Below are 23,855 nucleotides of genomic sequence, written 5' to 3'. Positions count from 1 at the left end.
CTTTCGGGAAAGGCAAAGCCCATTTATTCCCCCTCCCTCCTCCATCCTTCTGAATGCTACTAAGGTGAGAGAAAAGATTAGTAAGAACCTTCTAAAGTCTTGCCCTGACTCTCCAGCAATGCTTTGAGGAAATCTCAATGTGAGTTGACATAAGACAGCTTTTCTGACAACCCAGACTCAGAATGTGGAATGAGTGTTACCGTTTTTGGGTAGGGGAACATTTCTGGGGCTGAATCAGGTCACCCAGGAGGGTGGTCGTAGGCCAAGCATGGATGGCCTCTAGGTTTCATGGTTTCACCAAATTCAGGAGAACTCAACTTAAAGATGCAGAGTGGCTGTTTCTATGAATTAGCCAACTGTAAACCAGTTTTCTGGTATAAGTGATTTCACCTACTGCTTATTTCCAAAGGTAATGACCAATCCACCCCAGCCTTCTAATTTACATCTAGTTCAAATCCCCAGTAGGAACTTGCGCTGAGTCCTAAAGACCCAGACCAAAAGATCTATGCTACCACTCTGATGTGTGCCTCTCTATTCCCTTGATTCTCTCCTCTTTCTGCTCTCTGCTATGTTTCAAATAGAGAGGTCCCTTCACAGTGTACTAGATACTGTGAGACAAAGATTTTAGTACCCCCCCCAATCCCTTGGGAATTGGTAACCTAGAGTTAAGGTACTTCAGACCTGATCCCCTCCTTCAGGAAGAGTAGAGAAACAGACACTTTTGTCCAAGTGATTGCCTGGTGCACTGTCGCCTGTGCACTGTAGCCCTCTGTGCTCCCACAGTCCATCAGCATGCGTCCACAACAGCCTGACTCTTGATCTCCAAATTCATTTTACTCAGATATGGGCATGGCCCACCCCCAATGCTAAATTGTGACAACTCTGGTTAATTCAGAAAACAGTTACAAAGCACAACATCTACCACATAGTTACCCCTCACAAAAATGGTGACATCACTATGGGCTCTTACAGAGAGGCCAGTACTCTCTAGGAAATGGCCCAGCCCTATGCCTGGATCAGAACAACCCTCAAGCATTGGCTGAGCCTGCAAAGGTCTCACCTCTAGCCCATAGAGAAGATCAGAGGGTGGGCAGCTTGGGCGAACAGGTTCCCCTGCCATAGGTGCACTGGGTGACTTCACCATCATGAAGCTATCACTCCGAGTGGGTGCAGAAGCCAAGGGTGTACAGCCGTGAGAATGGCCTCCCACATCAACAAACTTGATAGGATCATCTGACCCTAGCTGGATTCGGAGGATCCCATTGGAAGGGGGAAGCCCCTCCCTCCTTCGAGATCTGGTGAGACAGGCACAGGTGCCAGCAGGAAAGCAGGTCACTCCACAGGCTGCCCCACGAAGACACTTAGAGAGTAGTGCCACGAATGAGCCAAAGGAGACAAAGCAAATTGCCACTAGGGACACAGCCAAGTAGAGGGTTAGACGAGATTCTCCTTCCCTTGGAGCTGAAGATTCTCGAAGATCTGGGACAACTGGATGAGTGTCTTCCTCTAAGGACACTAAGAGAGTAACAGAGGTAGAGAGTGGTGGGCTACCACTATCCTTTACCACAATGACCAGCTTCTGCGGTGGGAGGTCAGCTGGGATGGGAACAGCCGTCCGCACCTCCCCAGCATATCGAGAGACTGCAAACAGGCTGGGATCTGGGGCCTCCAGGAGCTGATAGGAAACCCAAGCATTGTAACCTGAATCCAAGTCCACAGCAGTCACCTTTGTGATTAGGTGGCCAGCACCAACTGATGGAGGCAGTGCTTGGGGACATAAGGAACCAGGCCGGGCTCGAGGACGGAGCACAGCTGGGGCATTGTCATTGAGGTCCAGCACGAATAGACGAACTGTCACAGTGCTGCTAAGGGGTGGGTTGCCCCGATCCCGTGCCTGCACCTCAAACTGCAGTGTCTGGGTTTGCTCATAGTCAAAGGATCGAGTAGCATGAACAGCTCCTGTCTGGGGGTTCAGAGAGATGAAGGAGGAAGCTGACACATCTCGATTCCTGGGCTCTAGGAGTGAGTAGGAGATAAGCGCATTCAAGCCAGAGTCTGGGTCAGAGGCTGCAAGGGAGCAAAGCAGGTCCCCTGGGCGATTGTTCTCAGGAACAAACACCTCATGTGACCTCTGAAAGAAAGAGGGTGGATTATCATTCACATCTGAAATATTGAGGAAAATAGTTCTGTGGGTACTCAAAGGAGGGTTTCCAGCATCAGAAGCAGTGACCATGATGTCATAGCTAGATTTGGCCTCTCGATCCAAGGGTCCAGCAGTCACCAGGGAGAACTGGTTCCTGAAGGCAGACTTGAGGGCAAATGGCAAGTGGTCAGGAATGCGTAGGCTCACATCTCCATTTGACCCTGAGTCTGGATCCTGCACACTGATAAGTGCCACCACAGTGCCAGGTTCTGCACTCTCAGGGAGGGTTCCAAGCTCTGAGGTCACTGTGATGTAAGGGGCGTTGTCATTTACGTCCAGGAGATCCACTCGAAGGCTGCAATGTTGCTCCATGGCTGGAGAACCCCCATCTCGAGCCCGCACATCAAATTCATAGTAATTCTCACTCTCAAAGTCTAGGGGCCCCAAAAGAGTAAGCTTTCCCGTAGTGGGGTGCAGGCTAAAGAGGTTTCTCACACGATCAGGAGTATGACCACTGAAATAAAAGGTGACGTTACCGCTGGGACCCAGGTCCGGGTCGGAGGCATTGAGCTGGATGAGCACCATGCCCGCTGGTGCGCTCTCCAACACACTAATCCTGTAGCTGGATTGCTGGAAGGCTGGGGCGTTGTCGTTTACGTCCAGCACGGATACCCGGAGCTCTGCGGTGCCAGATCTCGGCGGGTTCCCTCCATCCACAGCAGTCAGCACCAGACGGTAGTCCGATTGCTTCTCCCGATCTAAAGGCTTCTCCAGGAGTAGCTCTGGGACCAGGCTGCCGTCGCTGCGCTTCTTCACATCCAGCGCAAAGTGTTCGTTGGAGCTCAGCCTATAGCTGCTAATGGAATTGCTTCCCACATCTGCATCCTGAGCCTTTTCCAACGGGAAACGCTGTCCTGGAGGAGCTGCCTCCCCAATTTCCAAGTCCAGCTGCTGCCGCGGAAAACGGGGGGCGTGATCATTCACATCTACGATCTCTACCTCTGCTCGGTACATTTCCAAAGGACCTTCCGTGACAAACTCCAGGGGCACGATGCAGCTGGCACTGAGCCCACACAGTGCCTCTCGGTCGATTGGATTCTTGATGAGCAGGGCTCCGCTATCCAAATCCACACGGAAGTGTCTTTGGTTCACCTCTCCAGCGACCTGCAGCCTACGAGCTGACAGACTGTCCGTATCCAGCAGGAAATCTTGGGCGACATTCCCTACAAAAGTCCCTTCCTGTGACTCCTCTGGGACCGGGTAGCGGATCTGCCCACAAACGTAACCCAGGTGGTAAAAGAGGAACAAAAGGGTAGCCCCCCGCCAGATTTCTGCCCAGCTTCTCACCTTGCAGAGCATTGCTGCCGCCGCTAATTCTCTACTTGCTCCTGAGACGCGGATGAAGCCGACCCGCCCCAAACAGCCACAGCAGCTGGAGACACCTATCTCCCTTTCCCCGCGCCAGCTCTGGCGCGGCTGGGCCGGCGCCTTAAGGGTTACGCGCCGTTTTTGCTGGTGGCGGGGTAGATTTGTCTGCCTTTCACCACCCGATTGGCAGACAGCGGCTCCCGGGCTCAGCCAATAGGCTGAGCAGAGAACGTCCCAACAGCAGCAGGGTTAATGCGTCGCAGCACTGTGGGGAAAAAAGCCCACCCTATCCTCCTCGCTCCCCCACCCCCCAAAAAAACCCAACCTATCTTTTCGCCTTCCTCCCGCTCAACGGCATGTTTTTCTACGGATTGTTACCTCTGTGGAGAGGCAGACAACATATATGGGTTTTTCTTTTTTTTTTCCTAACACACCAACTGACCCCGCCCCTTTTCGGCGGGGAAAGCAGCCACAGCCTGAGCCCTAGCAACCTGCGGCCCACTGAGAGAGAGAGAGAGTAGCCATTGGAGAGTGGTCACTTTGTACAAGCCAGTGTTGTCATCAACCAGTATTCTAAATGAGTAGCTTCCGTCTCAGTCCGATTGCATTGGAGCAACTGCTAATTAGAACCACTGCCATATATTCAAAACTCTGCCTTGCTCCAGATTATTCAAAAACGGATCCATTTCTTTGCAGAAAAGGCTTAAGCATTAATGTAGATAATTAAATTTATGCAGTACAGGTTTTCATTGTAACAGGAGGCACAGCGGAAACCAAACCTCTCTTATTCAGACATTTGCTAGTGATACTCTAGATACACTAAATTACCATTCATTGATTTCAAGGACAGTATAGAAGCACAGTGGAGGAAGCCAGGAGAGGGAGATGTTTCAAAACAGTAAAGAATCAGTGTGTCTGGGATGTGCTAAGGACCAGATCTCATTATCTGGCAGAATGCTAATGTTCACAGATTTAACAGTTTCCTTGAATGATTGAGATCAGCTACCAACAGCATCGTGTCTACAAATTCCCTTAATTTGACACCAAGGTATTCTTGATATGTTGTTAATTACCAACGGAGACCATTTCAAAAGAGCTAGCTTTTCACTTGGCCCCAGGGGACCTCTTGGAGCTGGAGACTTGATCTCACCCCACCCCCACCCCCATCCAGACCTCCCAGCAGCCTAGCTACTCCCCTGCACAACAAGCACAGAAACAGCACACTTCACATTGTAGGTACGTGCAACCTGCAATCTGAGTGGCAAACACACCAGAGCACAGAGAGAGAGAAAAATCCAGCCTGATCTGGACATGAGATTTCTGAATTCAACCAAGTCCTTACCTAGGTTACACTGACTGCCAAAAAAAAGCAGCAACCACTGGAGTTCTTATCTTCCCCCAATTTTTTTTCAAGCCCTGGATCTTCAGGAATATCCTTTTGACTATGGTAGGAACCACAATCTGGTCTCAAAGAGAGGGATCTGGTTTTTTGTGTTCTTTTACACACACACACACACACACCCCTAAACCTTCTCCCATGGGAATAATGGAGATGTAAACCAGCCTGATCTATTAGGTGTTTATGCCAGAATTCACTGTCTCTGTGAATGGCACTGTCATCTACCAAGTTGCCTTAGTCAGAAACTAGGGGGATCAACCTTGACTCATCCCTGCTCCTCACGTCCTATATCATGTCAATCAACAAGTCCTGATGATTTTATTGCAGTCATCTCCCTCCATCTAAACTGCCACTGTGCTGGTTCAAGCATTTATCAATCTTCTCTTTAAATATCGCAATAGCTTTCAAACTGATCTCTTTGCCTCCAGCCAGAATGTCCCCAGTCCGTTTCATTTATGACTGACAGAAAAATCTTTCTAAAACAAACAAAAAACCCTGATGATATCATATATATGTCAGTTCAAAATTCTGCAGGGGCTAGCATCTATATGGAATAAAATAAAAACTCCTTGGGATGGCTAAAAGTAACTCAGGATCTAACTCCTGACTACTTGCTTTACATCATCTCCTACAAAGACTGTCTGCTGTTTTACACACACACCTTTTTTTTTTTTTGAGATGAAGTCTCATTCTGTTACCCAGGCTGGAGTGCAGTGGCGTGATACTGGCTCACTGCAACCTCCGCCTCCTGAGTTCAAGTGATTATCCTGCCTCAGCCTCCCAAGTAGCTGGGATTACAGGCAGCTGCCACCACGCCTGGCTAACTTTCTGTATTTTTAGTAGAGACAGGGTTTCACCATGTTGGCCAGGCTGTTTTCAAACTCCTGACCTCAAGTGATCCACCCACCTTGGCCTCCCAAAGTGTTAGAATTAAAGGCGTGTGCCTGGCCACATTTTAAGGCTCAGTGATACTGAAATATCATAATCCCTCTGCATCGAATTTCTTGCAATGGCCCTTCCCTGCACTGTCCTTTCCCCTTTACTATCTGACAAGCTACTACTCAACCTTTAGTTCATAGCTCAAGCATCACCACCTCTACCACTTCTTCCTGATTTCCCCAGGCTGACTTAGGTGTTTCTTTCCTTTTGGTCCCACTGCATATCTCCATTATCTTTTTTATTTTTATTTTTTGCATGTCTATCTCCTATGGTACTCTGGGTACCAGAATGATGTCTTTTAATTGTTTATGGTGTCTGGCACATAGGGATGCTAATAAATGGTGAATATTGGTATTATTTTTAGTTCAACAAATAGTTATTGAGTACTTGCTCTGTACAGGCACTTTATATGCATTACTTTTCACTCTCACAACAATTTTGCAAAGTCGATATTCTCTTTATTATATAGGTGAGGAAACTGGAGTCTAAAGAGATTAAGAGACTTATCTAAAGTTAAACAACTAATATGTGCAGTACTATACTTATATTAGCAAGTACACATCAAAACAAAGTATCCAGTCTGTTTTACTAGAACTGGAGCATCATAGCGCCTTAATCCTACATATCTTTGACTTGACCTTTTTATGCCAGCCATATGATTCTCCCCTCTCTAGATTTTTAAAAATATTTATTTTATTTTACCTTATTATTTTTGTTTGTTTGTGATAGAGTGAGTTTTGCTCTTGTTGCCCAGGCTGGAATGCATGGCATGATCTTGGCTCATGGCAACATCCACCTCCCAGGTTCAAGCGATTCTCCTGCCTCAGCCTCCCAAGTACCTGGAATTATAGGCACCCACCACCATACCTGGCTAACTTTTGTATTATTATTATTTTTTTTAGACGGAGTTTCGTTCTTATTGCCGAGACTGGAGTACAACGGTGTGATCTTGGCTCACCACAATCTCCACCTCCCAGGTTCAAGTGATTCTCCTGCCTCAGCCTTCCATGTAGCTGGGATTATAGGCATGGGCCACCACACCCAGCTAATTTTTTATATTTTTAGAAGAGATGGGGTTTCTCCATGTTGGTCAGGCTGGTCTTGAACTCCTGACCTCAGGTGATCCACCCACCTCGGCCTCCCAAAGTGCTGGGATTACAGGTGTGGATTACTGGGATTACTGTGCCTGGCCAACTTTTGTATTTTTAGTAGAGATGGGGTTTCGCCATGCTGGCCAGGCGGCTCTTGAACTCCTAACCTCAAGTGATCCACCCGCCTTGGCCTCCCAAAGTGCTGAGATTACAGGCATGAGCGAGTGCGCCCAGGCCCATCTCTAGATTTTTATTGAGACAGAATTCACATACCATGCAATTCACATATTTAAAGTATACAATCCAATGGTTTTCAGTATATTTAAGTATATCAAACCACAATTTAATTATACAACAATTTTGTCACATCCCTCCAAAAAGAACGAAACACCTATTGAACAGCTGTAGATGTTTAAAGAATAGTTGCCCAGGTGCTAGCGGTTTAGGAAGGTTTTTCTCTTTAGATGACTGAAATACCATTTTATGTATTTTTTAGAACTATTCTATGTAATACTTTAAGGCTGGGAGATCTTACCAAGTTTTTTAAAAAATTGGGCCTCGTCCAATAAATTTGGATCCTGGTTCTACGAATACCAGAATAACACTTTGCTTCACAAATATGCTAAATGATGGATTGGCAGGTTCTAGAGTAGTGGTTTTCAAATTTGTCTGCACATTAGGATCAAGTGGGGGCCTTCAAAAATTATGATGCCTGTGTCCCACCCCAAGAGATTGTGCTTTAATTGGTTGGGGGGTAGCCTGGGCTTTCAGAATTTTTAAAAGGTCACTAGGTGATTTTAATGTGCAACTAAGTTTGAGAACATTGTTCTAGGATAAAGGCCAGTTGCTGTCAAAGCTGACCAAAAGAGCAGCAGCTGTTTCTTGCTGGCTTTCATCCTTTTTTAGCCTTTTCATATGTGCTTCTATTTTGACATTTTTGGTTGTTCTCATATGCTTATTTCCAAGGTGTGTTTAAGATTTTAGGTGGTGAAGAACTAATAAAAATAATAATAGTAATAGCTAATAATTTTTTTTTTAGACAGGCTCTCACTCTATTGCCATGGTTGAAGAGCAGTGGTACAATCACAGCTGACTGTAGCTTCAACCTCCCAGCCTCAAGCAATTCTCTCACTGCAGCCTCCCAAGCAGCTGGTACCACAGGTGCATGCCAACATGCCCAGCTAATGAAAAAAAAGTTTTTTTTTGAGACAGGGTCTCTGTCACCCAGGCTGGAGTGCAGTGGCGTGATCTTGGCTTACTACAACCTCTGCTTCCTGGGTTCAAGTGATTCTCCTGCCTTCGCCTCCTGAGTAGATGAGATTACAGGCACATGCCACCATGCCTGGCTAATTTTTGTATTTTTAGTATAGACAGGGTTTCACCATGTTGGTTAGGCTCGTCTCGAACTCCTGACCTTGTGATCCACCTGCTGCAGCCTTCCAAAGTTCTGGGATTACAGGAGTGAGTCACCGTGCCCAGCTCCCAATTTTTTTTTTTTTTTTTGGTAGAGACAGGGTCTCATTATGTTGCCCAGGCCGGTCTTGAACTCCTGGCCTCAAGCAACCCTCCCACCTCAGCCTTCCAAAATGCTGGGAGCTGGCTAATAACTTTTTAACAGTTATGATATGCCAGGCATTGTGCTAAGCACTTTGCACACATTATACCATGCATGAATCTTAAAGAACACTTATTATTCCCTTTTGCATTTTTGGAGGAGGCTTAGAAAGGAGATTGAGTAACTTGGCCACAAATTCATAGTATAGTTGGTAAATGGTAGAACCTCATTTATCTAACTGCCAAATCCAAGAGTTGATAGCAATGATGCACTGAGTAATAGAATAACAGCAGTTCTCCTACAGGTGAGAGTATGTATAGGGTTCTCTCCAGGGCAAATGCCTTGCAGTCACCTTGCATGGATACCATGCCTTGGACGGTATCCTTGCATACCACCCTAAATGAATGCTTTACCTTTCTAAGGATATGAATTTCTCTACCTTTCACATTGTACATACACTTAAGAAAAACAAGGCTGGAAGGACAGGGACTGACACTGGAGGCACCAAAAAGACTCTCCTTTTGTAGTTTCTGGGTTTTTTGTTGTTGTTATTGTTAAAGAGACAGGGTTTCCCGATATTGCCTAGGCTAGAGTGCAGTGGCTATTCACAGGTGTGATCCCACTACTGGATAGCACAGCAGTTTTGATCTTCTCCATTTCCAACCCAGGCCAGTTCATCCCCTCTTAAGCCACCTGATGGCCCTGCCTTCCCAAGAGGTCACTGTATTCATGCTGAACTTAGTGCAGACAGTGGACTGATCAATAGATCAGCATAGTGCACCGCAGCCCAGAACTCCTGGGCTCAAGCAGTCCTCCCACCTCAGCCACTGAGTAGCCGGAACTACAGGTGTACACCACTGAGTCTGGCTACTTTGTGCTTTTTGTGTGTGTGTCATCTAGATTTATTTTCAAAACAAATTATTACTTTTATAATTAAAAGTGGTTATCTTTGGGTTTGGAGATTATAGTTTAAATTTTTAAAATACTTTTCTGTATTTTCCAGCAAACATGCATCACTGTTACAAGGTAATTTGTAAGTAGGGTGCACATTATTTCCAGTAGAGTACTTGAAATAAAATTTAAAGGATGCCCATAATTTCATTTTGTTCATAGAAAATTATCTAAGAATGAGATACAGGATCTTTGTAAACAAAGGAAAATTATTAAAAAACTGTTAGTTTTAATACAAACATCACAATCACTTGCAAGGTGGGGGAATGACGTAGTTTTTGTATTCCTAGAAGCTGCCACTGGTTAGAGGTATCCAGAAACTTATTCCTAATGTAAACTATACCAAGGCAAACTCTGATCGCTGAGATCTTGTGTTTTGGCTGAACCACCCCTTAGCAAGATTGGTCAGCTGTGATAGCAAATGAGAGCTGAGGATATGAATTGGGTCCACAGATGAGTCAAGTATCTCCCCCTGAAATGCAGGCCACCATTTCACAAAGGCATTAAATTTGATCTAGGAAAGGTCAGGTGAAACTGTGAATGCATAATCAGGAAAACATCTTCATCACTAAAAAACAGCTCCATTCCTTCCTCAATATGATGTAGAAATCAAAAGGCACTAACAGGGTCAAGCATGGCTTGCTAATCCTTACCTGTCCGGGAGGGGCGCTCTCTGCACCCAACACCTGCCTGTAGAACACAGGATCGCAGCTCCGCAGCGTGTTCTGGCGGCTGGCCAGTGGGCTGGCTGCACCAGGTTTCTTCAGCAGCGGGTCGCTGCGGCGAGAGTCCGTGGTGAGATACACCTGATGGTAAAGTTGTGGCGACATCAGTCCTCCTCGCACGGCGTCCGCGTGCAAGGAGGGCCCTGGTGTTCGGTACAGTGAGCTCACCGGGGCTCGGTATAGGTCTCTAGACTGCTTCCACTTGTAAACTTTGAATATGATTACTCCGAACGCTGTGACCACGAACCCCACAGAAACCAGGATTAGAGAAAGAAGTAGATAAAAGGTGAGATTTTTGTTCTGCTCCCGGGGGGCGGAGCCAGAGGGGAACTCGGCTCGGGCCTCAGGAGAGTCCTCGGTTACTGACACAGTGAGGGTAGCAGTGGTGGACAGCGAAGGCTCCCCATTGTCTTTAATCAAGACCGTGAGAGTCTGCCTGGGTGAATCTGTGTCCTGGACTGGACGGGCAGTGCTGATTTGACCAGTGTGGAGCCCTATGGCAAAAAGGCTCTGGTTAGGGGCTCCCAAGAGACTGTAGGAGAGCCAGGCGTTGTGTCCTGCATCCGCGTCCCAGCCTACCACCCGTGACACTAGGTGGCCTGCTGCGGTACCTCGAGGCAGCATCTCCACCGAGCTCCCACCTGGCCGAGGATATAGGACCTGGGGGGCATTGTCATTGCGATCAGTGACAAATATGTTCACGCTGATGTTGGTGGCCAGGACCGGGGTGCCCCCATCGCTGATATGAGCTGTTAATTCAAATTCCCGTCGATCCTCGTAGTCTAGGGGCACTAAGGATGATACTATGCCATTGTCACGATTTATTGTGAAATAGCGACCCACTAGCCCGGTTTCAGCTCCTTGCTCCAAGAGAAAGAAAGAAAGCCGAGCATTCTGCGGGGCGTCGGGGTCCCAGACACTAAGGTTTAGTATTGGAGCCCCTGGGAGGTTGTTTTCTTCAATGTAAACGTCGTAGGAAGATTGAGAAGATTGTGGAGGGTTGTCATTGATGTCGGACACTTGAACACGCACTATTGTAAGGGCTGAGAGGGAAGGAGTTCCCGCATCTCGGGCGGTGATGCTGAGATTGTATTCTGGCACAGTCTCCCGATCCAGGTCTGCACTGGTTTTCAAAGTGAAGTAATTCTTGAGGGAAGAAGTAAGGCTGAAAGGTAAACCTGGTGGAACTTCGCAGGTCACCAGCCCGTTCTCGCCGGCATCAAGGTCAGTCACACTGAGCAAAGCGATGACAGTTCCCAGAGGGGCATCCTCGGGTACTGGGCTATACACGGAGGTGACTGTGATCTCCGGGGCATTGTCATTCACATCCACAACTTCCACCAACACTTTGCAATGTGCTCCTTCGGGATTGGTGCCCTTGTCTTTGGCCTGGATGTAAATCTCATGGAGTTTGGTGTCCTCGAAGTCCAGTCGACCCTTGATTGTCAGCACTCCGGTTACAAGGTCTAAGGCGAATAGTTCCCGCACGCCGGCGCGGTTGTGGCTGCCGAAGGAGTAAATAATTTCACCGTTGGGGCCTTCATCCAGATCCGTTGCAAGGACTTGCACCACGCGCGTGCCCGGGGGTGCATCCTCCAGGACGCGCGCCCGGTACAAGGACTGGTTGAAGACAGGCGCATTGTCATTCGCGTCCAGCACCGTGATGTGGATAGGCAGGCTGGCAGAGAGAGCCGGGGTTCCACCGTCCAACGCGGTCAGTACTAACTGGAGACTAGGCTCTCGTTCTCGGTCCAGGGCGCGCTCCAGCACCAGCTCCGCGTACTTGGTGCTGTCCTCCCGCATCTGCACGCGAAGCGCAAAGTATTCGTTTCGGCTCAGCTCATAGGTTTGTAAAGAGTTGCTTCCCACATCGGGATCGTGCGCGCTCTCGAGCGGAAAGCGCGTCCCGGGCGCCATGGCCTCGCTAATCTCCAATTTCATTTCCCGGGTAGGGAAAGCAGGATTGTTGTCGTTGATGTCCTGGATCACCACTTCCACGCTGAACAGCTCCAGCGGGTTCTCCACTACCAACTCCAGAGTTACAGTGCAAGAGGGCAGTGTCCCACACAGCTCCTCTCGATCCAGACGGTCGTTCACGAACATCTCTCCGGTCTCCCGGTTCACCTCAAAGAATTTTCGGCTAGCTCCAGACACCACCCGGAGCCTGCGGGCTGACAGGCTACCGAGATCCAAACCAAGGTTCGCGACCACATTGCCCACAGCGAAACCCTTCTCTCTTTCCTCCAGGATCTCATAGTGAATGACGGTGGAAGCCTTGTTCAAGGCACTAAGAAGAAGCAAAACTCCCACTACCCTCCCGGTGCTTACCAGTCCTCTTCTCCAGGCCTCTGGGACCATCTCACTCAAAAGCAGTTCCTCTCAGCGGGGTCCAGATCGTCCCTGCGATTTCGCTGAGAAACTTTCAGCGGGTTAGCGCTTGGGCGCTGGGCGCCGAGTCCGACATGGCTTTCTGGATGCCGTTGATTTGCTCGCCGGCTGTTCAGTCTCTGCCTCATCCCGGGGCGCAGAAAGGGGACGGGCCGGGGCTCGATCTCCAGCGTCTTCATTGGCCGACAGCGGCACACAGAGTCCCAGCCAATAACTGCACGAAGAATGAGCTAGCGCCGGGCTCTCTGAGCAGGACACGCGCTAGCGCCAGGAACTTCACTTTCCTTTGGCTTCTTTCCAGAGTTTCCAGTCAAAGCGCCTTGCCAGTATCTGTGCACAGGAAACCTACCTTAGGGAAAGGCAGACGCGGGGCAATGAGGCTAGCCGTTCTGCAAGTCGCCAGTCCAAATCAAGACACATTAAACACTTGAATCGCTTTCTTTGATCACAGGAAGGGGGATCGAACGAAACCGAAAACGACACAACGTTGTCTGGGAAAACATCAACAAATCTGGTTTGTTGGAAGACCAACAATTAGCTGGACCATATTTGTAAGGAGGCATTTAGCATTTCCTTGGAGACATTAATAATTTCAGTTTTATCTCTTACCAAATGAAACTAGCATTCCCTGTCATTCCCTCACTCTCTGGAGCTACTATCAAATTAGCAGGAGTTACTATCTATTGGTTTAACTCTGTCTTACAGAATTTAAAAGTACGACTCAGATTTTATTTCTTTTAAAACTGGATGTCATTGTTAGCTCTCATTTTTTAGGAACCAGGGAGAAGTTAAAAATTTCCCTACCCTGTCTTTCACAAGAAGCATGATCTCAATCACAGAGCATAATCTGTTGTTTCCCTTTACTTGATCAATCCTTTTCCCAAGATCTTGGGTACTATAAGCCACAAGAAGTTGCACTGCTAATGAAGAAGAAGACAGAGAAGATTTTTAAAAGAAAAAAAGCCAGACCTATTTACCACCTAGGATTTTTATAAAATTATTGAAATAATGGCAGCAACGCTTCACAAATCTTTAGAGAAATACAAAGCCTTTAGCCACAGAATAAAGAGCCTTGAGTTTTCTGGATTTAGAACTGTAGTCACCAAACAAAACTGCAGTGATTAGGATAGTGAATAAGAGTCCAGTGTGATATAAGCCAGAGTTGAGATGTATATCCTTGAACAAGAAACTAGCCTCTAAAGGTTCCTGGATTCCTATTCTATTAAATGAAGAAGTCAGGTAAAGAGCTTGGCACAGAGTAAGCCTCAATTAATGATGCAAACCACCCCATTAGATGTAAAGTGTTAGAGCCTCATAGTATCTCTGTAGACTTGTTTTGGACATCACTTTGATTGCATAGAGTCCTTTTGAAGTATAACAGAACCTTGAACATAGGTGGAGAGGTAGGCACATAGGTTAGGTAGATAGATAAGAAGTAAGGATATATAGGATATTTCTCGAAGAGATGAAAAGCCATATGTGACCTATATTTCCACATCTTTAACACTTCAATTCATCTCTGAAAACTCCCAGGTTTAAATGCTCAAGTTTGGTAATTAGCCAGACCACCAAGAGGGCTGATAGGCATCAGAAGATAGAACACATTCAGAATTTAGAATATAGAGTATAGCCCAGTCACTTGCTACTCAAAGTGTGAGGACCAGTGGTCTAGGCATCGGCTGGGGAGCTTGTTAGAAATGCAGAAATGCTCTCCTTCAGACCTACTGAGCCAGGATTTACATTTTAACAAAACACCAGGGTGATCTGAAAACACAGTAAAATTTGACAAGCACTGATCTAGTGGGTTATTCAGAGATACACTAGTTTATCAATCTTTTTTTACGCCATTCAGCATCACTTAATTTACGATCTGTTTTTTGAAAATCAGCTTTTAAAAGTGTAAGCAGTTCTCTCAATAATAAGGCCTGTCATTTTCTTGATAATAAGATCTGTAGTTTTCTGAGGCTTTTGTTGTTGCTTGTTTTTTGGTTTTTGCTTCTGAGACAGGATTTCACTCTGTCGTCCAAGCTAGAGTACAGTGGAACAATCATAGCTCGCTGCAACCTCCAACTCCTCGGGCTCAAGGGATCCTCCTACCTCAGACTTCCGAGTAGCTAGGACTACAGGCATAAGCCACTGCACCGAGATCATAGTTTTCTTAAGACCTCTTCACGAACCAACAGAACCCTTGTGTATCCATTCTCCACAATAATGATGTTGATCTTCCTAGAATTTTAATTGGCTCACACAATTCTCCAGCTACTCCTTAGTAGCATCGTATTGCTCCTGAATTAAAATACCAAATCCTTTGCAAGGTGTCCAAGTTCTCCTGTCTTCTCTGTCTCTCTCACTATACTCCATTTCACTGCTTTGATTGTGGTCAGAACCCCAGCTCTTCCCTGCCTCAGGGCCTTCACACAGGCTGTTCTTTTGCCAGGAAAGCTGCTTTCTCCTCCCTCCCTTTGCTTTGCTAATTTCTACAAATCTTTCCTGTCCATTGAACTTGGCACAACTTTAAATTTTATAATCATTTTTGCTTAAGCAAAATGTCTGCTTCTCCCACTGAAAAAGAAAAAAAGAAGCTCCAGGGGGGCAGGGACCATGCTATTTTGGTGGCCGCTTGTATCCCCATAGTCTAGTACAGGAGGCACTTAACGCTTATTAACATAACAATCTTTAAGCTAATGGCATAGTGTAATAATCATAGCATACACTAAGGACTATATATGTATTCATTTGTGTGGACCCAATCTTCCTGGAAGTAAGCATTTTTGGAAGATACATTTACTCCTTCAAGTTACCAGTGGGCCTAATGAAACTATTTCCTAGCCCTAATGATCTGAAGAGATAATATAGTTTGCCAAAGAGCCAAGTAAAGTGTGGTAATACAACTCACAGTGGATAATAAACAAAGATGCCATAACTTGTTGTATCACTTATTTCTAGAGGAAGTGGAAGGACCAGTATACAGGAATTATATACTGATTCAACACAATTTCCCAGTCTTTATTTTTTTTCTTCTCTGTTTTATAATTTCAAGAGAGCTTCTGATCAATGGGATGCAGCATTTATAATATAATTTTAAAATAGAAAATGGACATATTATATGATCGAAGTAAGGTCTTAGTGTCAAAAAGATTCAAATTCCAATATTGGATATTACACCTAGTAGCTATGTAACCAAGAAACTTTTATTTTTAGCTTCATGGGACTCATTGATATAACCACAGACATGTCAATCATTTAAAAAATCTTTTGCCGGGCGCGGTGGCTCAAGCCTGTAATCCCAGCACTTTGGGAGGCCGAGGCGGGTGGATCACGAGGTCAAGAGATCGAGACCATCCTGGTCAACATGGTGAAACCCCGTCTCTACTAAAAATACAAAAAATCAGCTGGGCATGGTGGTGCGTGCCTGTAATCCCAGCTACTCAGGAGGCTGAGGCAGGAGAATTGCCTGAACCCAGGAGGCGGAGGTTGCGGTGAGCTGAGATCACGCCATTGCACTCCAGCCTGGGTAACATGAGTGAAACTCCGTCTCAAAAAAAAAAAAAAAAAATCTTTTAACAGTTTTCTACATACAATATAGTGCCCCATACAATGCAGGAATTTTTAATAAATTTATACAGTAACGCAACCAATCCCACAATCCAGTTTTGGAATATGCTCATGACCCCCAAAATTTCCCTCATGCCTGTCTGTAGTCAATCTTCCTACCTTCAGCCTCAGGAAACCATAGTTTTGCTTTTTCCAGATATTTTATTAAAAAGGAATTGTAAAATAGGTAGTCTTTTATATGTCTTTTATATGACATAGCATAATGTCAGACTCAGCTTTTAACCACACCCTCAGATGTGTTAGGTCTCTAACCTTCCTCACCTGGTAAGTGGCACTTCTATTCCAGCCAGAATTTCAGAAGTAATTTTTAATATTTTTTTCTGCATCCCCGCATCCAGTAAATTATGAATCCATATCAATGCTTACTACTCCCAAAATATGTTTTGAAACTATCAATTACTAACCATATCTATTGCCACCCCTGAGTCAAAGCCACCTTAAATGCTGTCATAGTTTCCTTGGTGTTATTCTTACTCCCACTTTTGCATTCCCTAAATTCCATTTCACATGCAGAGACCTGAGTAATCTTTTGAAAATGAACATGAGATTATACACCTTCCTTGCTAAAAACATAACTAGAACTAGCTACATAACTTTTAAAATGAGTGCAAAATAAAAATAGGGGGCTTGGAGGCGGGGCGTGGTGGGTCACACCTGTAATCCCAGCACTTTCGGAGACCAAGATGGGCAGATCACATAAGATCAGGAGTTTGAGAGCAGCCTGGACAACATGACAAAACGCTGTCTCTACTAAAAATACAAAAAATTAGCCGGGCCTGTTGTTGGGCACCTGTAATCCTAGCTACTATGGAGGTTGAGGCAGGAGAATCACTTGAATCCAGGAGGCAGAGGTTGCAGTGAGCCAAGATCACACCACTGTACTCCAGCCTGGCCAACAGAGGGACACAGAAAAAAAAGAAAGAAAGAAAGAGAAAGGGAGAGAGAGTGAGTGAGTGAGTGAGTGAGTGAGTGAGGGAGGGAAGGAAGGAAGGAAGGAAGGAAGAAAGAAGGGGGCTTGGGCTTCTTATTAAAAATAATTGAGCAGGCATGATGGCTCATGCCTGTAGTCCCAGCACTTTGGGAAGCTGAGGCGGGAGAATCACTTGAGGCCAGGAATTTGAGAGCAGCCTCAGCAACACAGTGAGAGCCCCATCTCTACAAAAACAAAAACAAACAAAAAACTTATCTGAGCATGATGGCGTGTGTTTGTTGTCCTAACTACTCAGAAGGCTGAAGTGGGAGGATCACTTGAGCCCAGGAGTTCAAGGCTGTAGCGAGTCCACTGCACTCCAGCCTGGGTGACACAGCAAGACCCTGACTCAAAAAAAAAAATTATTAAAAATTTCAAGATGGTAACAGCAGAGCCCTAACCAAAGGGTAGGGACCTTCGAAGCAAGGCATCCCATCTAAGCATGAAGCCCCGTATCACTGCACAGGTCACATGCCCATGAAGCTGACCTTGCTTTGCACAGAGGAAACTCTCAATAAATATTACCTAATATATATTTTAATATTAGCTAACTGTCTAATTACCAAATATTATTCCCAGAGGGTTAGTAATATCAGAAAATCCTATTCAAGATGCTATTAAATTATTGCACATAAGGAAAAAATATATAAAATCCTAAAATCATCTAGCAGTCTTTTCATTCAATCTAATTTGTTTATTTGAACAGCATCCTAAGGTCAAATTATGGGATCTTTTGAGGAAAAATGGAATAAAAACAGTTAGCCAATAAATCAAACAAACATGTTTCAATTTAGTCAAGTGGGACATTCAAGGATTTGGTGAAGAAGCTGAATGGTTTAGCCTTCATATTTATCTGAAGTTTACATGAATATTTTGCATACTTTGATTTGATAAGATGATCTGTGAATCTTTTTTTGTTGTTTGCTTTTTTTTTTTGTTTATTTGTTTTTGAGACAGTCTGTTGCCCAGGCTGGAGTGTAGTGGCATGATCTCGCATCACTACAGCCTCTGCCTCCAGGGTTCAAGTAGTTCTTGTTGCCTCCGCCTCCCAAGTAGCTGGGATTACAGGTATGCCATCATGTCCAGTTAATTTTTGTATTTTTGGTAGAGACGGGTTTTCACCATGCTGGCCAGGCTGGTCTCGAACTCCTGATCTCAGGTGACCTACCTGCCTCAGTCTCCAAAGTGCTGGGATTACAGGCATAAGCCACCATCCTCACTCTGAATCTTAAGAATAAGTTTTATATGACCTCTATTCTATCTACAATATTTTTGCAATTACAAATAATGCTGTAACAAATAACCTCGTATATATGTATTTTTGTAATTTTTCAGTTGTATATTTATGATAAATTCCTAAAAATGTGATTGCTGGGTCATAGGACAAATGCATATGTAGTTTTGTTAGAACAAGAAGAAATTATGCCATCAAAATATTTTGGAACTTATTTAGTTACTTATTTATTTCTGAGATAGAGTTTCGCTCTTGTTGCCCAGGCTGGAGTGCAATGGTGTGATCTTGGCTCACCGCAACCTTTGCCTCCCAGGTTTAAGGGATTCTCCTGCCTCAGCCTCAGAGTAGCTGGGATTACAGGCATGGCAGCACACCCAGCTAATTTTGTATTTTTAATAGAGACGGGGTTTCTCCATGTTGGTCAGGCTGGTCTTGAACTCATGACCTCTGGCGATCCACCGGCCTCAGCCTCCCAAAGTTCTGGGATTACAGGTGTGAGCCACTGTGCCTGGCTCTATTTTTTTACTTTTATTTATATTTATTTATTTATTTATGTTTCTGGGTCAGTCCTTTTAATTTTTTAATATTAAGAGTCCATATTAATATTAAGTGGTCTAAAAGCTTGGAGACCACTGAGACACAGTGCCAGTTGAACATATTTCCACTCCCAGGACTAGCCATAAATTACCATGCTTGACATTTAAAGAAAAGTAGTGAATTAATTATCTTTCATTTTTAGAAGAACACATTTTACTTTATACTTTTCCCTAAGATTTTAATTAAAGTTCGGTGGTTCTCCCTTATCTGTGGGGCATGTTCCAAGACCCTTAGTAGATGTCTGAAACCTCAGATAGTGTCGAATCCTATATAGACTGTTTTTCCCCCACATACAAATATCTATGATAAAGCTTAATTTATGAATTAGGCACAGAAAGAGATTAACCACAATAACTAATAATAAAATAGAACAATTATAAAAACATGCTGTAATAAAAGTTATATATATGAAATACTTTTTTCTCTCTCTCAAAATATCTTGTACTGCACTCTACCCATTTAATATTTTTAGACCACAGTTGACTGGGGTAACTGAAACCATGAGTAACTGAGCGTGGAAAGCAAAACTGTAGATAAGGATGGACTACTGTGATTGAAAGACGTAAACCACACAAAATGTTACAGAAATACCAAAGAATTACAGGCAGACAACAGATAATGAGAATTCTTTTAAAAAGAGATACACAACAGAGAAGAAAAGTAAACTGTTTTAATATATACTATTTGTACATTAATTATAAACCGTGGCAGTAAAATCTTTCTGAACATTGGCAAGAAAAGCTGAAAAATTGTTGGTCTTCCTTACATTCTCTTGAAATTCTGCTAGGCACTCAAGATGAGGGGCACTATCTGACACTTCATAGTCCCTTGCTTCATTTAGATGCAGGGAAAACATAAATGGGCTCTCAGGATTCTTAGGGTCAATATTAGTGAATATAAACTGCAATTTCTCACCATAAATTTTTCGAATTTCTAGTCCAAGTCGATCTTTATACAAGTCTGCAGATTTCTGCAGCCTTTTCAACCTCTCTGCATTCGCTTTATTAGCAGTAGAAATAGTTTCCTTCTTCCTAGAATATTCTTCCTTAAGATCCTGGATATTTGTAGTCAGTACTTCCAATTCTTGCTTTTTGTCTTTTACTTCAGCAATCAATTTTAACAAGTTATTCTTTTTTTTCTTGAGTGAGCTTATTTTGCCTGCTAATCTGATTTTGATATTCCAGAAACATCTCAACCATTCTATCTTCTTCCTTTAATTTCACAGACGGTTTTTCTGCAAATGCTTTGAGGGAGTCCTTGTAGGTATCTCTTAGTCCCGCCATCTGAAAGGAGGTGTCAGTACTTTTGAATTTATTCCAAATTTCATTTAGGCTTTTATCGAATAGTGCCAGTTCGTCCTCTACCATCATGTAAGACAATGCTTTGCAGGCAGGCCTGAGTCCCCTCGCCTTCCCCACAGCAGATCTGCGCCCACGGTAGCCAACAGCTGGGCTTCAGACTCAGCTCCCGCAGCCCCACCAACTTTCCGATTTCAAACCTAGTGCACTTCCCGCCACCCCTTTATTTATTTATTTTTGAGACGGAGTCTCACTCTGTCACCAAGCGGGAATGCAGTGGCCACATCTTGGCTCACTGCAACCTCTGCCTCCTGGGTTCAAGCGATTCTCCTGCTTCAGGCTTCCTAGTATTATTACAGGTGGGTGCCACTACGCCCAGCTAATTTTTGTATTTTTAGTAGAGAAGAGGTTTCACCATGTTGGCCAGGATGGTCTCGATCTCTTGACCTCATGATCTGCCTGCCTCAGCCTCCCAGTGTGCTGGGATTACAGGCGTGAGCCACCGTGCCTGTTTTGTTTTATTTTTTGAGACAGGGTCTTTCTCTGTTGTCCAGGTTGGAGTGCAGTGGGGTGATCATGGCTCACTGAAGCCTCAACTTCAAAAGGCTCAAGCAATCCTCCTGCCTCAGCCTCCCAAGTAGCTAGGACTACAGACATGTGCCACCATTTCTGGCTAATTTTTAAATTTTTGTAGAGAAAGGGTCTTGCTTTGTTGCCCAGAATTGTCTCAAACTCCCAGGCTCAGGTAATCCTCCCATCTTGGCCTCCCAAGGAGCTGGGATTACAGGAGTGAGTCACTGCGCCCAGCAAAAACAATAATTTTGGAGGTCAAAAGCTTAAGGGGAAAAAAAAAAGTTTACCCCATCTCTCATTTTAGTGCTATTCTCTTCTAGTCTTAGATCACATTAGTACTTTCTTACTGTTTATTATATCACAAAGGTTAAACATGTCGGGAAACTACCTGTAAAAAATTTACTAAATTTGTCCACATGAAAAACTTCCATAAGACCTACATTCTCCTCAGAAATAATGTGTTCAATTTTCCCCCCATATTTTGCTATTACATTGCTATCTAACTTGTTAGTTCTCACCAAATGGGTAGCCTTGTATGGCTATTTATTTATTTATTTATTTATTTATGAGATGGAGTTTCCCTCTTCTTGCCCAGCCTGGAGTGCAATGGCATCATCTCGGCTCACCACAACCTTTGCCTCCCAGGTTTAAGTAATTCTCCTATCTCAGCCTCCCAAGTAGCTGGGATTATAGGCGCCTGCCACCACACCCAGCAATTTTTTTGTTTTTAGTAGTGATAGGGTTTCACCATGTTGGCCAGGCTGGTCTCAAACTTCTAACCTCAGGTGATCCATCCGACTCAGCCTCCCAAAGTGCTAGGATTACAAGCATGAGCTATTGTGCCTGGCCTATTTTTTTCTAAATGAAGTAATTCACTTCAACATATAACAGAGGAAGAAAGAATTCTGATCATTAAAATTTTCTGGCAGCCAGGTGTGGTGGCTCACGGATGTAATCCCAGCACTTTGGGAGGCTGAGGTGGGCTGATTGCTTGAGCTCAGGAGTTTGAAACCAGCCTGGGCAACATGGTGAAACCTCATCTCTACAAAAAATATAAAAATCAGCCTGGCATCGTGGCATGTGCCTACAGTCCTAGCTACTCAAGAGGCTAAGGTGGGGGCACTTGAGCCTGTGAGGCAGAGGTTGCAGTGAGCTGAGATTGTGCCACTCCAGCCTGGGCAACAAAGCCAGACCCTGTCTGAAAAAAAATAAAAATCTTCTGGCACTATAGAAGTTTCATACATGATAAAGATTCTATCTCAAATCACTGAGACAAAGATGTAGTTCTTAATAAATGGCATTGGAACAACTGGATAGTCATTTGGGAAAAAAGATACAATTAGATCCGTATCTCAGCACATACAAAAATAAACTCCAATTAGATCAGGGATCTAAATGTGGAAACCAAAGACCATGCAAGTACTAGCACTGGAATAAAACAGTGATGAATGTTTCTATAACCTAGGTGTGGGGAAAGGTTTCTAACTATTACCCAAAACCTAAATGCAATATAAGAAAACATTGATTCGGCCTGGTGCCGTGGCTCATGCCTGTAATCCCAGCATTTTGGGAGGCCAAGGTGGGTGGATCACTTGAGGTCAGGAGTTTGAGGCCAGCCTGGCCAACATGGTGAAACATTGTCTCTAATAAAATACAAAAATTAGCCAGGCATGGTGGCATGCACCTGTAATCTCAGCTACTCAAGAAGTTGAGACATGAGAATCACTTGAACCTGGGAAACAGAGGTTGCAGTGAGCTGAGATGGCGCCATTGCCCTCCAGCCTGGGTGACAGACTAAGACTCGGTCTCAAAAAAAAAAAAAAATTGATTTATTTCATTACACAAAAACAAAGGCGAAAAAATTGCATTGCAAAAAAATACCAAAAGGCAAATGACAAGCTGTGAGAAAATATTTGCAGTCTATTTCTTGGATGAAGGGCTAACATCCCTAATACAAGGAGTTTTCAAAAAGTTCACAGAAAATGCATATTATGAAAAAAATCCATGGATTTCAAAATATTTCTTGCACCAAAATAAACCCATACTAACTTCTTATAACATATCTGAATAAGATCTAGTTTGGGGCACTAGGAAGAATAAGATATCAGTTTGAAAAGAGTCCCTATAAGAGTAACATGAATTCTGCCAAAATGGAAACAAGAAGAGACATCACATTTATGATGAAGCTTGAGTGGAAGAATGGTGAAATCACTGGTGTTTTGTGAAAAGTTTATGACACAATGCCCCAAAGAAATCAGCAGCTAACAAATAACTAAATTGTTTTAAGAAGGGATGAAACAATGTTGAAGATGAAGCCCACAGCAAAAGACCATCTACATCAATTTGGGAGAAAAAAAAAAAAAGAACTTATCTGTGCTCTAATGAAAGAAGACCTACAATTAACAGCAGAAACAATAGACAACACCATAGATGTCTCAGTTGGTTCAGGTACACAGTTCTGACTGAAAATTTAAGGTTGAGGAAACTTTCCATTAGATGGGTGCCAAAACCATTACATCCAGATTAGCTGCAAAAAAATTAGCCAGGCATGGTGGCATATGCCTGTAGTCCCAGCTACTTGGGTGCCTGAGGTGGGAAGATTGCTTAAGCCCACGAGGCCAAGGCTGCAGTGAGCCATGATGGTGCTCTGTTACTCCAGCCTGGCAACAGAGCAAGACTGTGTCTCAAAAAAATAAAAATAAAATAGATCAGCTGCAGTAAGACTAGAGCTTTCAATTGGAATTTTAAACAAGTGTGATCAAGATCCTGAAGGATTTCTTCAAAAGAATTGTAGCAGAAGATGAAACATGGCTTTACCAGTATGATCCTGAAGACAAAGCACAAGAGGCAGAAGTGGTTCAGTCAACTCAAAAGCAGACTGGTCAAGAGCAAATGTCATGGCAATGGTTTTTTGGGAAGCTCGAGGCATCTTGTTTGTTGACTTTCTGGAGGGCCAAGGAGTGATAAGATCTGTTTTTTTTTTTTTTTTTTTTTTTTTTTTTTTTTTTT

General features: G+C 44.3%; 1 protein-coding gene, 1 long non-coding RNA gene and 1 pseudogene across 6 annotated transcripts in view; 1 reads left to right on the top strand and 2 right to left on the bottom strand.

Annotated features, from left to right (window-relative positions):
• LOC116564764 (protocadherin gamma-C4) overlaps nucleotides 1-15,738 on the bottom strand; it is a 41,006-nt gene extending 25,268 nt beyond the window's left edge. Inside the window, exon 1 of one of the 4 annotated variants that reach the window (XM_032298260.1) lies at nucleotides 10,100-15,738. In XM_032298260.1, the coding sequence (XP_032154151.1) occupies nucleotides 10,100-12,529 (2,430 nt within the window). In that variant the 5' untranslated portion in view covers nucleotides 12,530-15,738. Of the gene's footprint in view, nucleotides 1-1,060; nucleotides 5,603-10,099 lie in introns of those variants that run through there. The other 3 variants (XM_032298418.1, XM_032298191.1, XM_032298496.1) reach the window with 3 other exon arrangements.
• The window catches only part of LOC116565735, a 20,908-nt gene continuing 11,554 nt past the window's right edge, over nucleotides 14,502-23,855 (top strand). Inside the window, exon 1 of the long non-coding RNA XR_004275575.1 lies at nucleotides 14,502-14,513. This is a non-coding gene — a long non-coding RNA (uncharacterized LOC116565735). The remainder of the gene's footprint in view (nucleotides 14,514-23,855) is intronic.
• On the bottom strand, nucleotides 19,147-20,545 carry LOC116565551 (annotated as a pseudogene). Its single transcript, XR_004275505.1, has one exon. The product of XR_004275505.1 is annotated as a kinetochore protein Spc25 pseudogene (transcript).

The sequence above is a fragment of the Sapajus apella genome, unplaced genomic scaffold (assembly GCF_009761245.1).
Source record: "Sapajus apella isolate SASKATOON/1434 unplaced genomic scaffold, GSC_monkey_1.0 scaffold1, whole genome shotgun sequence".
Lineage (NCBI taxonomy): Eukaryota > Metazoa > Chordata > Mammalia > Primates > Cebidae > Sapajus > Sapajus apella.
Note: the sequence above shows the minus strand (reverse complement) of the source record. Positions and strands in the feature narration are given on the sequence as shown.